This window comes from Hylobates moloch, unplaced genomic scaffold, assembly GCF_009828535.3.
Source record: "Hylobates moloch isolate HMO894 unplaced genomic scaffold, HMol_V3 SCAFFOLD_19, whole genome shotgun sequence".
Classification (NCBI taxonomy): Eukaryota; Metazoa; Chordata; class Mammalia; order Primates; family Hylobatidae; genus Hylobates; species Hylobates moloch.
In genome coordinates this window covers 31,562,842-31,576,292 of record NW_026652294.1, presented here as the reverse complement: position 1 = coordinate 31,576,292, position 13,451 = coordinate 31,562,842, and the positions used below count along the sequence as shown (strand labels likewise).

Genomic DNA, 13,451 nt, shown 5'->3' with positions numbered 1-13,451 from the left:
AAAACCATAAAAACCCTAGAAGAAAACCTAGGCAATAACATTCAGGACATAGGCATAGGCAAGGACTTCATGTCTAAAACACCAAAAGCAATGGCAACAAAAGCCAAAATTGACAAATGGGCTCTAATTAAACTAAGGAGCTTCTGCACAGCAAAAGAAACTACCATCAGAGTGAACAGGCAACTTACAAAATGGGAGAAAATTTTCGCAGCCTACTCATCTGATGAAGGGCTAATATCCAGAATCTACAATGAACTCAAACAAATTTACAAGAAAAAAACAGGCCAGGCGTGGTGGCTCACGCCTGTAATCCCAACACTTTGGGAGGCCGAGGCGGGCAGATCATGAGGTCGGGAGATTGAGACCGTCCTGGCTAACACGGTGAAACCTGTCTCCACCAAAAATACAAAAAATTCTCCGGGTGTGGTGGCGGGCACCTGTAGTCCCAGCTACTCCGGAGCCTGAGGCAGCAGAATGGCGTGAGCCTGGGAGGCGGAGCTTGCAGTGAGCGGAGATTGCGCCACTGCACTCCAGCCTGGGTGACAGAGTGAGACTCTGTCTCAAAAAAAAAAAAAAAGAAAAAGAAAAAAAGAAAAAAACAAACAACCCTATCAAAAAGTGGGCAAAGGATATGAACAGACACTTCTCAAAAGAAGACATTTATGCAGCCAAAAAACATGAAAAAATGCTCATCATCACTGGCCATCAGAGAAATGCAAATCAAAATCACAATGAGATGCCATCTCACACCAGTTAGAATGGTGATCATTAAAAAGTCTGGAAACAACAGGTGCTGGAGAGGATGTGGAGAAATTGGAACACTTTTACACTGTTGGTGGGACTGTAAACTAGTTCAACCATTGTGGAAGTCAGTGTGGCGATTCTTCAGGGATCTAGAACTAGAAATACCATTTGACCCAGTAAGGGTATATACCCAAAGGACTATAAATCATGCTGCTATAAAGACACATGCACATGTATGTTTATTGCGGCACTATTCACAATAGCAAAGACTTGGAACCAACCCAAATGTCCAACAATGATAGACTGGAGTAAGAAAATATGGCACATATACACCATGGAATACTATGCAGCCATAAAAAATGAAGAGTTCATGTCCTTTGTAGGGACATGGATGAAACTGGAAACCATCATTCTCGGCAAACTATCTCAAGGACAAAAAAACAAACACCGCATGTTCTCACTCATAGGTGGGAATTGGACAATGAGAACACATGGACACAGGAAGGGGAACATCACACTCTGGGGACTGTTGTGGGGTGGGGGGAGGGGGGAGGGATAGCATTAGGAGATATATCTAATGCTAAATGACAAGTTAATGGGTGAAGCACACCAACATGGCACATGGATACATATGTAACAAACTTGCACATTGTGCACATGTACCCTAAAACTTAAAGTATAATAAAATTAAATTAAATTAAATTAAAAAATGACTGACCATACCAAATCTGGTCAAGGATGTGGAAGAGTCGGATCTCTCATATACTGCTGGTGGGACTGTGAAATGTTGCAATCACTTTGAAAAAACACTCGATGTTTTTTAAAAAATGCTTTTTAGCATATACCTTCCAGCCATTCCTCACATACATGGTTAGCCAAGAGATATGAATATGCATGCCCATACAAATCCTTGTATTTGAGTGTACATAGCTGCTTCATTTGGAATAGCCCAGACTGGAAACAACCCAATGTCCATCAATAGGTAGATAGGAAAACGAACTGTGGTATAGCCGTGTGATGAAATACTCAGCAATGGAAAGAAATAAATCACTGATACAAAAATGAATCTCAAAATGATTATGCTGAGCGAAAGAAGATTGATTTTAAAAAGGGCTTGCTATAGGGTTTCATTTATATAAAATTATGAGAAAAGCAAATTGATAGTGAGACAAAACAGACCAGACATTGCCTGGGGCAGGAGAGGGGACAGGCTGGAGGGATTGCAAAGTGCCACAAGGGAACTTTAGGGAGTGACGGACGTTTTCACTCTCTGGGTTGTGGTGATTGCTTCGGGGATGCATTTGTATGTCAAAACTTACACCTACCATATGATCCAGCCATTCCACCCCTAAGTATTTACCCGAGAGACATGAAGGCACATGTCCATGCAAAAACCCATGTATAGTGTCCAGAATTAGATCACTGGTGATTCTTTACCAAGAATAGAGTTTCTGGAGTAAACTCCGTTAAGCTAACTTCTGTTTCTTGGTCAGTTTTCTATTTATTAAAGATGAACCATTTTCATTTTTTCACATTTCCATTGTAAATTTGCTAAGATTGGATTCACCAGAACGTTTTCCCTTGCAAATATTGTAAGATTTCATATATTGATGAGAGGCACAATGAGGACCTCTGCCTCTGTAAGTGTCAATGTTGTGCATGATCCCTGCCGCGCCCACTGTTCTGGCATCAGAGTCTTGCCCTGTACAGTTTAGCCACTGTCAAACCATTTTCTTTTATTGTTCCTATTAATAAGCTTCATTATGAATTCAGTTTTTACAAATACTTTTCATTTGCTTAGCCGTCCCATGAGAAAACAGTGAGCACACCCCTCAGTTATCTAAGTGTGCACATCCCTCGGATTGTCTAAGTGTGCACACCCCTCGGATGTCTAGGTGGGCACACCCCTCAGATGTCTAGGTGGGCACACTCTTCAGGTGTCTAGGTGGGCACACCCCTCAGATGTCCAGGTGGGCACACCCCTCGGATATCTAGGTGGGTACACCCTTCAGGTGTCCAGGTGGGCACACCCCTCGGATGTCTAGGTGGGCACACTCCTCAGGTGTCTAGGTGGGCACATCCCTCGGATGTCTAGGTGGGCACACTCCTCAGGTGTCTAGGTGGGCACACCCCTCAGATGTCCAGGTGGGCACACCCCTCGGATATCTAGGTGGGTACACCCTTCAGGTGTCCAGGTGGGCACACCCCTCGGATGTCTAGGTGGGCACACCCCTCGGATGTCTAGGTGAGCACACCCCTCGGATGTCTAGGTGGGCACATATCTCAGATGTCTAGGTGGGCACACCCCTCAGATGCCTAGGTGGGCACACCCCTCGGATGTCTAAGTCCCTGGAGTTTTGGTTTGTCACACAGCTGGTCATTCTTCCGTTTCTCCTGTCACTATGAGCAGGAGACACCTGCTTCATGATCTGAAAGTTTAACCTTTTCAGAGTTAAACTATCCATAGGAACATGAAGGCAGATCAAAGAGCGTCAATTTTAAAAATGAAAATTGGAACATCTATGACATTGGTAAAGATGACACCTTTGATGAGAACAGTGTTGGCTTAGATGGAGGGAAATGGGCATTCTCCTGCATGGAAGGCTAAACATTCCTTCCTAGGAAAGAACTGTGGCACTTTGTCTTATAAGTATCCCTATTGTGGAAGATCAGTTTAGAGACATAAGATGGGCCTGTACACACTAACATAGAAATATCTCTATATTTGCTAAATGGAAAAGCAAGTCATAGAGTAGTATGAATGGTGAAAGATCAGGAGATTATGTGATATGTCACCATATGAATGTGCATGTGAAGTTTTCAGGGATCACGGCTTGAATTCTCCACCTAGTCTATGGCCTCTCATAGACTGCCCCTTGAGAGTAGGCCCTGTCTCTCCAAGGAGACCCAGATGTCAGCTATAGATGATAGGCCCAGGGTAAGATTTTCTCCATCACTGAAGAGAGAAGAAACTAAGGACGAGAAGCACTTATGGGGAGAGAGAACCAAGAAAATCAACTCTGGATCCCAGAAAGCTCAGAAGAGAAGCGGTGAAGTCTCTGGGGTAGAAAAAAGCTGCTGCTGCTGTAGCTCTACCCCAACTTGTCCAAAACCCGTTCGTGACCGCAGCACACCTTGCCCCATACTTCTACGTGCGGCCCACCTGGCTCTGTGTCTGGCTCAGGGTCACTGAGGGTGAATCCCAGGCTGCCGCTGTTACGGTTTCTGCACGGGGCCTTGCATTTTGTATGCTTAGTATTTAGAGAATGTCAAGTGTCTGGCACCAGGGTACAAAGGGAGATTAAGAAACTGGCTTTAGGAGAGAGAGCCTAAAAGTCAACAAAATGAATTACCAACTCCAACTTCAGCAGCACCAGCTCTTAGCCAAGGCAGATAGAATGTTTTAAGTGTGATCAACTGTTACTATCCTACAGAGCTGTGGGCCATTCGACTCAATACGCAAGCCCTCCTATGTGGCCAAAGCATTTCAGGGGTCATAAAAGGAAAATGGCAGGCACAAAGGTGCCCCTGCAGATAAGCATAAGATTATGCACCAGCAGTCACCACCAGCTGGCCCATGAATGACAGTCCACGTTCATGGGCGTTTCTGGTGTGTCAAGCCCTGCTTTAATGCTCCGCATCTGTCCTTATTTCATGGTCACACAGCCCTCTGGCACATCTTCCCCAGAGCACAGAGCTTATGAGGGGTGGAGCAGGGTATTTGCTTGAACCCAGGTAGACCAATAAATTTTGAAGATGAAGATTCACAGCTGCTCCATCAGTCCAGTTTCCAGCTCCAGCAGGAAAATGACTGGTCCTTTGAGCTCTCTCAGCCAGGGTTCCTCCCACCTGCCATGGCACCTTCTCTCTGCCACCTGTCTTGGTAATCGGGGCATAGGACCGCCTTACGCTTGACTCACACAAGCAGCTAGGTGGACACACATATGAGTGAAAGCTTGTTGCAATGACTGCTCGGCCAAATGCCAAGTTCTTCTCTCTTTCTGAGACCTGCCATCTTCAGTCTCACAAGGGGTTAAACCAGCAGAGTCAAGTTTTGCATTTTTACTCCCTGATCAGAGAGGGAAGTTGGCCTGAACCTATCAGGATTTCCTTTTTTTTTTTTGAGATGGAGTCTCACTCTGTCACCCAGGCTGGAGTGCAGTGGCGTGATCTCGGCTTACTGCAACCTCTGCCTCCGGGGTTCAAGCAATCCTCCTGCCTCAGCCTCCCAAGTAGCTGGGATTACAGGCACTGCCACCTCACCTGCCTAATTTTTCTGTGTTTTTAGTAGAGATGGAGTTTCACCATATTGGTCAGGCTGGAGGATTTCTTCCCCAGGATTTTGCAAATAGATATGAACAGTTCCAGGTGACAGCTGCCCCCAGCATGGGGCAGGGTGAGGCAGGTACTCTATGCAGACCATGCCTTGCCTGGGTCCCTCCCCATTCTTGGTGTCTGCTTCTGGCCTTTCCTATTGGTTCTGTGTGACATCTTTGCATCCTTATCACTTAAATGGCTCTAACTGGTTTCTGTTCCTTGCAATGGAAGGTCTTAAAATAAATAACCCCAAATCCTAAGGAAGCCATTCAAAGCTCACTCAGGGGCATCCAAAAAGTATTCCCCATTGCAATTCCTGGAAAGCTCTAGCAAAGAATACATTTTTAAATTTGCTCAAATCCAGGAACTAATAAGATTTAACTACAGGCAAGTAATGAACAGGCTTGTTGGTGTCAACTGGACACCAGAATCTCCTCTGTGGGTGTCAACACCACCAGCCTCCTGACAGAAGACTTGGACCCACACCCCATCTTTCCCAGTCAGCTCACTCACAGCTGCTACTTTGGGGTCCACCCCCTTTGACTTGCACATGCAGAGATGGCTCTTTTATTCTCACCATTTGTCATTTTCCCTAAGTGTGAAATAAAGACCATCCCTGGTCTACAGCCCCAGGTCACCTTATTCCAGGATTAAAAATCAAGATTTTTAAAAAACACGATTGGCACTAATATACAAGCAATTCCACCTTATTGTAGGGTGAAGGAGAGAGGGTAGATTTTATAGGGGAAATTTGGGTTGGGAGGGGGGATAGGAGGAAGTCCAGAAAGCATCTCTTGATGTATATGCATGTATACATACAGACGTGTGTGTGTGTGTGTGTGTATATATATATATGTGTTTATTTATTTCATCTTTCCTTTTTCTCAGGAGTGAAGGGTTCACTGGGTCTGTTGAGAACCAGGTCAGATCGGGAGGTCGAGGTCAGTTCTGGGAGCTCTGTGGTCTCCGTGTCATAATAGTTCTTTCTGTCGGAATAGGTCTTCCCCTTCAAGACCTCTAGGAGCTGCTGTAGGCGCTTGGCAAAAGAAAGTCTTTGGGGAAGTTTTGTGGTAGATGAGGGTGGAGGTGGGGTTGGGGGCGGGGGTGGGGGTAAAGGTGAGGATGGGGGTGGGGGCGGGGGTGGAGATGGGGATTGGGGCTGGGCTGCAGGTGGTCGGGGTGGAAGTGGTGGAGGGGGCGGTTGGAAATACCAGGGAAGGTGGGCAGAGATAGGGTGGGCGAAGGGGGGTCGAATCGGGGGCGGTCGAGTGGTGGGAGGTGGAGGGGTGGCCGGCTGAATCATATGCAGGGCATTAGAACTGATCTTGGAGGCGATCCAGTTCAGATAGGGCCAGGTGGCCGTGTAGATTCCGGGGCGCTTGGCACGGGCACAGCCTACCCCCCAGCTTGTGATTCCCACGACCACATAGGCGCTTTCCTTGCTGTCTCTGCACATGAGAGGCCCGCCGCTGTCCCCCTGCCCAGAAGGACACAGAGGTCACGATCTGCCGGAGCCACTCTTCCCCTGCCCAGAGGGGTCAGAAGGCTCTGGAAGAACAATTTCCACAGTCACATGGTTTCCTGCTGCCATAAACACAAGTGGTTGTGGTAAAGTCTGAGGGGGTGTCAGGGGCTTCATTTGGGATGTGAGGAGGGTGTGAATTGTCAGGGCCTTCCTTGCAGTGAGATGAGCAAGCCCACGTGTCCACAGGGGCACATGGCAGGGGCAGCCGGTGGCTGTCACCTCTCATCCCCACTGTGACTGTAGGTGCTGGAAAAGGGACCAGGGACGCAGTCACGAGAGAAGGGCTCTGGGGAGAGGAGTGGAGATAGTTGAGCTTGGGGATCCAAAAGGAGGATGTTCTCAGGGGCCGGGAGAGTCCTGGAGAGACCCAGGGGCCCAGAAGCCAGAAGGAAGGTTACCTGGCAGGTGTCGATCTTGCCTACAGGATACCCCGCACACACATTGGTTGGCTGAATGCGCCCATTGTACCACTGGGTCGAGTTACACAAGTCCAGGTCGATGAGATCCACACGTGCCTCCATCAGCATAGATGATGGCCTGCGGGCTACAGTCAGACCACTCGGTGGTCAGTGATCATGGGAGACACGGACGAAAGCCCTGCCTCCTTCCCCACCGACCCCCATCCTCTGTGATGCTCCAGTTAAACCTCAGACCCATCCAGTCAATGCCCCGACCTCTCCTTATACACCAGAAAGACAGGCGAGAGGTGGTGGGAGGTGGTAGGGAAATGTTATCCAAATCAAGGCCAGAGGAGAGAGGAAGAGAGGAAGGAAGAGTGGAGGCCCATGGACAGGTGGATGGAGGGTGGGTGTGCATATTAACGATGGATTATGGAGGTTACTTGCAGTATTACCAATAACACCTATTGTGCACTAAGCACTCACTGAGCCTCATGGTCCCATTACTCCCATTCCTCCCATTCTGGATCGGAAGGCTGGAGCACCGCCCACCCAGGTCACGGTAGAGATTGGTGGGGCTGGGGCCTGGCCTCAGGACTGCTCCTCTCCAGACTCCAGTCTGAGACACACTGTCACTCCCACGGTCTGGCTGTAAGCCACCCTCCCTGCTTCTTGTCCCTCATCAGGACTCCTCGGCTCAGCTGCAGACAGAATCTGCTGCAGCTGGGTCAACAAGTCCCTCTCCATACGCTGCAGATCTGCTCCGAGGACACTGCAGGGGAAGCTCAGGGCAGCGCCTCCACATGGGCAGACCTGGCAGGGGCAGGGGCGGGTGAAACGACCCTGATGCGGAGTTCTTTGAAAGCCCTGGACTCGGCCGGGCGCGGTGGCTCACGCCTGTAATCCCAGCACTTTGGGAGGCCGAGGCGGGCGGATCATGAGTTCAGGAGATCGAGACCGTCCTGGTTAACACGGTGAAACCCCATCTCTACTAAAAAAAAAAAAATCCAGAAAATTAGCCGGGCGTGGTGGCGGGCACCTGTAGTCCCAGCTACTCAGGAGGCTGAGGCAGGAGAATGACGCGAACCCGGGAGGTGAAGGTTGCAGTGAGCCGAGATCGCGCCACTGCGCTCCAGCCTGGGTGACAGAGCGAGACTCCATCTCAAAAAAAAAAAGAAAAGAAAGAAAGAAAGCGCTGGACTCTCTACCCCTCTACCGTGACCTTTGGGTTAGAAAGACCTGATGCCACGGCGCATGCAGCCGGCGTGGCTCCTTTTCAAGGGGTCCCACAGACAGAAGGGTCCCCAACGGCAGCAGCCACTCTGGCCCCCACCACAGCAGCACCCACAACCCAGGGGGTGGATCTGGACATCACCTGCAGAGCAGATGGGAGCAGACTGAGGTAGGGCAAACCCAGAACATAGCTGCACAGGCCAAGACGGGAGACAGGGAACACACGAGTGACGTGCGTAGGACTAGGCAGGCAGCAGGCGTCTGGTAAGTGGCTGCTGAATGAGTGTTTGCTGGCGTTATGTTTCTTAATCCCCTTAGCCCCTACCTTTGCTTACCATCCAAGCAGCAGTGAGAGTTTTGTACATGCACTGCCCTTGGGGTAGGGGTGACATTGAAACAATAATGACAACAACCCTAGCTTATTAGCCATTAAGACAACTTTTTTTTTTTTTTTTTTTTTTTTTTTTTTTTTTTTTGAGGCAGAGTCTCACTCTGTCGCCCAGGCTGGAGTGCAGTGGCACCATCTCGGCTCACTGCAAGCTCCGCCTCCCGGGTTCACGCCATTCTCCTGCCTCAGCCTCCCGAGTAGCTGGAACTACAGGCACCCGCCACCGCGCCCGGCTAATTTTCTGTATTTTTAGTAGAAATGAGGTTTCACCGTGTTAGCCAGGATGGTCTCGATCTCATGACCTTGTGATCCGCCCGCCTTGGCCTCCCAAAGTGCTGAGATTACAGGCGTGAGCCACCACGCCCGGCCAAGACGACTTTTTAAATCTATGGCAGAGCCCATAGTCTTGAAAGCCATGGGTTTTATCGTGAAGAGCCAGGTGTCCTGAAACAGAAAAGGGTTTTCTAAATCCCAACACCTTGGTGGGTTTTTTTGAGATGAAGTTTCGCTCTGTCGCCCAGGCTGGAGTACAGTGGCGTGATCTTGGCTCACTGCAACCTTCACCTCCCGGGTTCAAGTGATTCTCCTGCCTCAGCCTCCTGAGTAGCTGGGACAACAGGCGTGCACCACCACACCCTGCTAATGTTTTATATTTTTAGTAGAGATTGGGTTTCACCATGTTGGCCAGGCTGGTCTCAAGCTCCTGACCTCAGGTGATCCACCCGCCTCAGCCTCCCAAAGTGCTGGGTAAATTACAGGAATGAGCAACTGCACCCAGACGACACCTGGGCTTTAAATAGCAAATGCTTAAAAGTCTGCAGGGACTCAAAACCCAGTGGGAAAGAAGCAATACCCAAGGGTATCCCTTCCAGCCCCAAAGCAGATGAGTTGAAGGAGGTGGTAAGACACGGAAGGTCTGAAGGGATCACAAGAGTTGGAGCCTGGGGGTTTCTTTAAGACTTGGGCTTATGGGTACACGATGTGTTTGCAAAAATGAAAAACAAAAAAACCCCAAACAGAAACAGAGCTATCCTATTAGGGTTATGGGAATTCCAGAGCAAAAAAGGTTTCACATGGCATCCAAGATGTAGCTAGGAGAGTACAACCCTTCTGAGTAATAGAATAGGACAGCAACGGTTGGCAGTGGGGACCCTGAGATCAGCCTCCCAGGAGCATAGGGACCCCCAAGAGCTGTGGACATCATCAGACAGGGGACAGGGCATGGCAGGCTAGGGGGCTGGACAGAGGCCAGGGCAGAGCCATGGGTATCGGCAGCTGGAATACAGGCTGTCACTCCAGGCCAGAAGGGGGCAGCCACGTGTCAAGTGAGGCCAGTGAGGACAAGGACAGCTGGGATGAGACTCCCTTCCCTGAGGGACAGGAGAGGTGACAAGCCTGTCAGAAACTTACACCACCCCCTCAGAGAAGGAAATACGAGAAAGGAAGAATCCTCAAATTATTGATTTTTTGTTGTTACCCAAAAAAGACTGCGTTTTAAACTCGTATGACTGAATTGCCTTGAATTAAGAAGACTCATTATCCATTATCAAGAAAAAAAGAGATTGGGAGCTAAGTTCATTTCAATCACATCTTCACATCTCTACTGTGACTGGATAAGGATGCACCACTTATGGAAAGCTGGAAGTATAGGTCACATGCAGAGGTCAAGTCCTACTGGGTCTTGTCCTGCTGGCAAAACCTGGCTGCTCACTGCTGCCATTTAATGGCATCACCTGTTGCTTCTGGGATAAACGGTATCTCTAGTGTGCCTAAGTATGTAGGGAGAGGTGTCTGGGCCTCTCTGACCATGGAGTCAGTAATGACAATTTGTTCTAGGTCACACCTGGGGCCCTCCGTGAGCCTGGTCTGGTACGGAAGAAATTCCCCCTACTCTTCTAGAACTCATCTGGTGTCAAGTGTGTTAGGTAGTGCTGGATGGGCAGGAGATCTTCCGGGAGCCAGGGGAGAGACAGACAGCTTGGTTATGGACAGAGCTCTAGAGCGGCAGCTACACCCATCTTGAATGGAGAGGTACCTGCCGGACACTCCAGGAAGCCTGAAATACAGGGATGCCTATGACCCACAGAAAGCCACACCAACCACCTATCCCTTTCCCAGTCTACAGAGCAAATGTCAAGTAACTTGGATGGAGAGGGTAGATTTGGTGCTAGGACCGCCCCGGAGGGGCTGCTGATGGTGACAAAGAGCCTGGAAGCAGGAAGGCTGGGCCCTGGAATCACAGGTGTTGGGAAATGGTCAGCTTGGAGACCATCTGATCCAGCCCTTCCATTTACAGATGAGGAAACCGAGGCCCAGAGAGTGGAAGGCACTGTCATACGGCCACATAACCTTATCTGGAGCTCTTCTCCAAAGGCTGTTTCAGGGTTGCTCCTTGTTTCCAGGATCCAGCAGCTTGGGCCCCGGGTGCCAAATGCAGACACAGCCTCAACCCCATTCTAAGTAACTGCCTGCACCTGCCATCAGCCCTCCCGTAGACAGCCAGACGAGTCACCCATCATGTGACCTGGTACAGGGGACTGTGGCAGGCCACAGTGATGGCTCTACATACAGCGCCGTGAGGAGGATGAAAGTTGCTTGGCTGGGTGTCAACACATGACCACTGCACCTCAGAGAGCACCAGGAGAATGGCCAGCAGCGTCCCCCCTTGGAGGCGCTCCCATACTCACCTTTCTCTTCTATATATCCCCAGCCAGCCACCCAGCAGCTCTGGGGGCCTCTGGGGAGGCCTGCCTTAAAGTGGGGCAGGCAGCCCGGCCCAATGAAGGGCCCACACGCAATGGGAGGGGTGATCTTCACGAGGGCAATGTCGTTTCCCTCTGTCGCAGAGTTGTATTTTTCATGAATGATGATTTTCTCCACATATCTCTCTTGCAGAGGCGCCTTTACTGGTTTATTGTTCCCAAATATAATTTCCTTCGCTCCGAAAACCAGTCTCCAGTCATACACTTTACTGCGGGCACAAAGGTAAGCCAGGTCACAACTGTCTGGACAAAAGCCTGGTGACGGCGTCCCTCAGGGCCTTCCCCTAGCAAAGGTCTGGACCAGCCCCCGCGTCTCGCAGCCACTTGACCCAGAGCCCCTGGGAACGCCCCTCTCTGAGAAGAGCGGCTCTGAAGACCTCCCTCAGTCCATCCCTACACGTACTTTTTGCCAACGAAGCAGTGAGCAGCAGTGAGCACCCATCGTGAATTCAGCAAGCTGCCTCCACATGCATGGTACCAGTGGCTGTTGTATGTGAAGGTCTGGAGGCTGACCATCCAGGGCCAGGCCCCATGCTGTGCAGCCTTCCCGCCGACGATGCGGACACCACCTTGTGGGTTCTGCCTGAACCGTAACCCACAGGGGCCACTGGGGAGAGACCAGGGCACAGCCTGTCCTTGTGACTCCACAACTGAGGGGAGGCAGGGACATGGGGTTGGGAAAAGTGGGGAAGAGCTTCCGGGTTCTGGGAAAGCAGGGGCAGCCTGGGCTATGTAGGAAGCCGCAGGCTCTAGGAAATGGTTCTGGGGCCACAACTTCTCACGTCTTGTGGGTGCAGTCACAGATGGAGAAAGAGGAGGCCACAGGAAGCCAGGACAGGCTGTATGGGCCCTGAGGGATGGCCCGTCCCTGGGCAGAACAGGAGGGTAGAGGTGGGGATGCGGGGCCTGGGGACAGAGGGGTGTAATGGCCTGAGGGCTTTATAACCAATTTGGGTGGGAGACTCAGGGCAGAGTCAGGTGATGAAGGGGGTCGTGGGGCTGCAGGACTGGGTTGACAGTGATGGGAGGAGGGATAGTAGCCAAGGCCGGATACTGTGGCCCACAGGTGTAGGGGGCACAGTGAGAGCAGTGGAGGTCTAGAGGTGGAGGCTCTGGGAACTGTGTCACAGGTGGGAGGCCACATGTAGCTTGGGAGGTAGCTTGGAGTGGGAGAGTCTACCGGGGGGTAGGGGTGCAAGCAGTGGGAAGTGATGATATCGTGGGGCTGTTGGGGGCAACCACGGGTTGGGATGTCTCAGCTGTCTGTGGGGGGATAAGGGCTCCCAAAATCAGGACGTCATGTCTTCAAGGCAGTGGGGTCAGTCCCTGGGGGAGTGGGAGAGGCACAAGGAGCCTGAGGTGCTGAGGGGTCCATCTCTGGAGGAAACCACAAAAGCTGAGGGTCTGGGGGCTCCAGGCTGCTGACTGTGGGAGCAGGGGGGTCCAGGTTAGGGATGTGGGCCACAGGAGCTGTGAGACCCGGGCACTGCTAAGGCCCAAGCCCAGCCTCTGTTTCCCTAGCCCTGGACAGAGGGAGTCGGGGTGGGACCTGCTCCTCAGAAGATCCTTCCCCCACCAAGGTGCCCCGACACTTACTCACACGTGGCGTAATCTTTAGCAACCACGGACACTGCCAAGACCAGCAGAATGGCAGTTGGTAGCATCTCGACCATATCCTGGCGCTGCCTGGCCTGCAAGCCCAGTGACCTCACAAAGCTCCGTGGCTGCCTGGCCAATCAGCAGGGGTGACCCTCACCCCACCCCCAGCAGTCAGGCCAGGTAAGAGCCCTTCGCCTTCACTGGTTTGTGCTGAAGAGACTTCCTGACTTCCTGCACAGGCTTCCCCACCACCAGGATGATGGGGGACTCCCGTGCAGCCCCAGTCCCTCCGTCCCAAGGCCAGGATCTCCATTCCCAGTAACTCGTGCGAGGTCCCCACATCACCCAAGGCTCTGGCTTTGTGCAGGTTTGGAGTCTGCCTCTCATGCGTGCTGTAACCACTGCAGACTCGCACTGAGGAGCGGCTCAGCCCTTCAGTGATGAGACGGTGCAACATGTTTGTGGATCAGAGGAGTCGGGGTCAG

General features: G+C 51.1%; 1 protein-coding gene across 1 annotated transcript; it reads right to left on the bottom strand.

Moving 5' to 3' along the window:
* Window positions 1-5,752: 5,752 nt before the first annotated feature.
* Window positions 5,753-13,071, bottom strand: ACR (acrosin). The gene is made up of 5 exons (XM_032139235.2): window positions 12,964-13,071; window positions 11,771-11,974; window positions 11,293-11,576; window positions 6,985-7,130; window positions 5,753-6,538 (listed from the first exon to the last, which is right to left on the bottom strand). The coding sequence occupies exons 1-5, from the start codon at window positions 13,038-13,040 to the stop codon at window positions 5,930-5,932; spliced, it is 1,320 nt and encodes a 439-aa protein (XP_031995126.1). The 5' UTR covers window positions 13,041-13,071; the 3' UTR covers window positions 5,753-5,929.
* Between the last annotated feature and the right edge of the window lie 380 nt (window positions 13,072-13,451).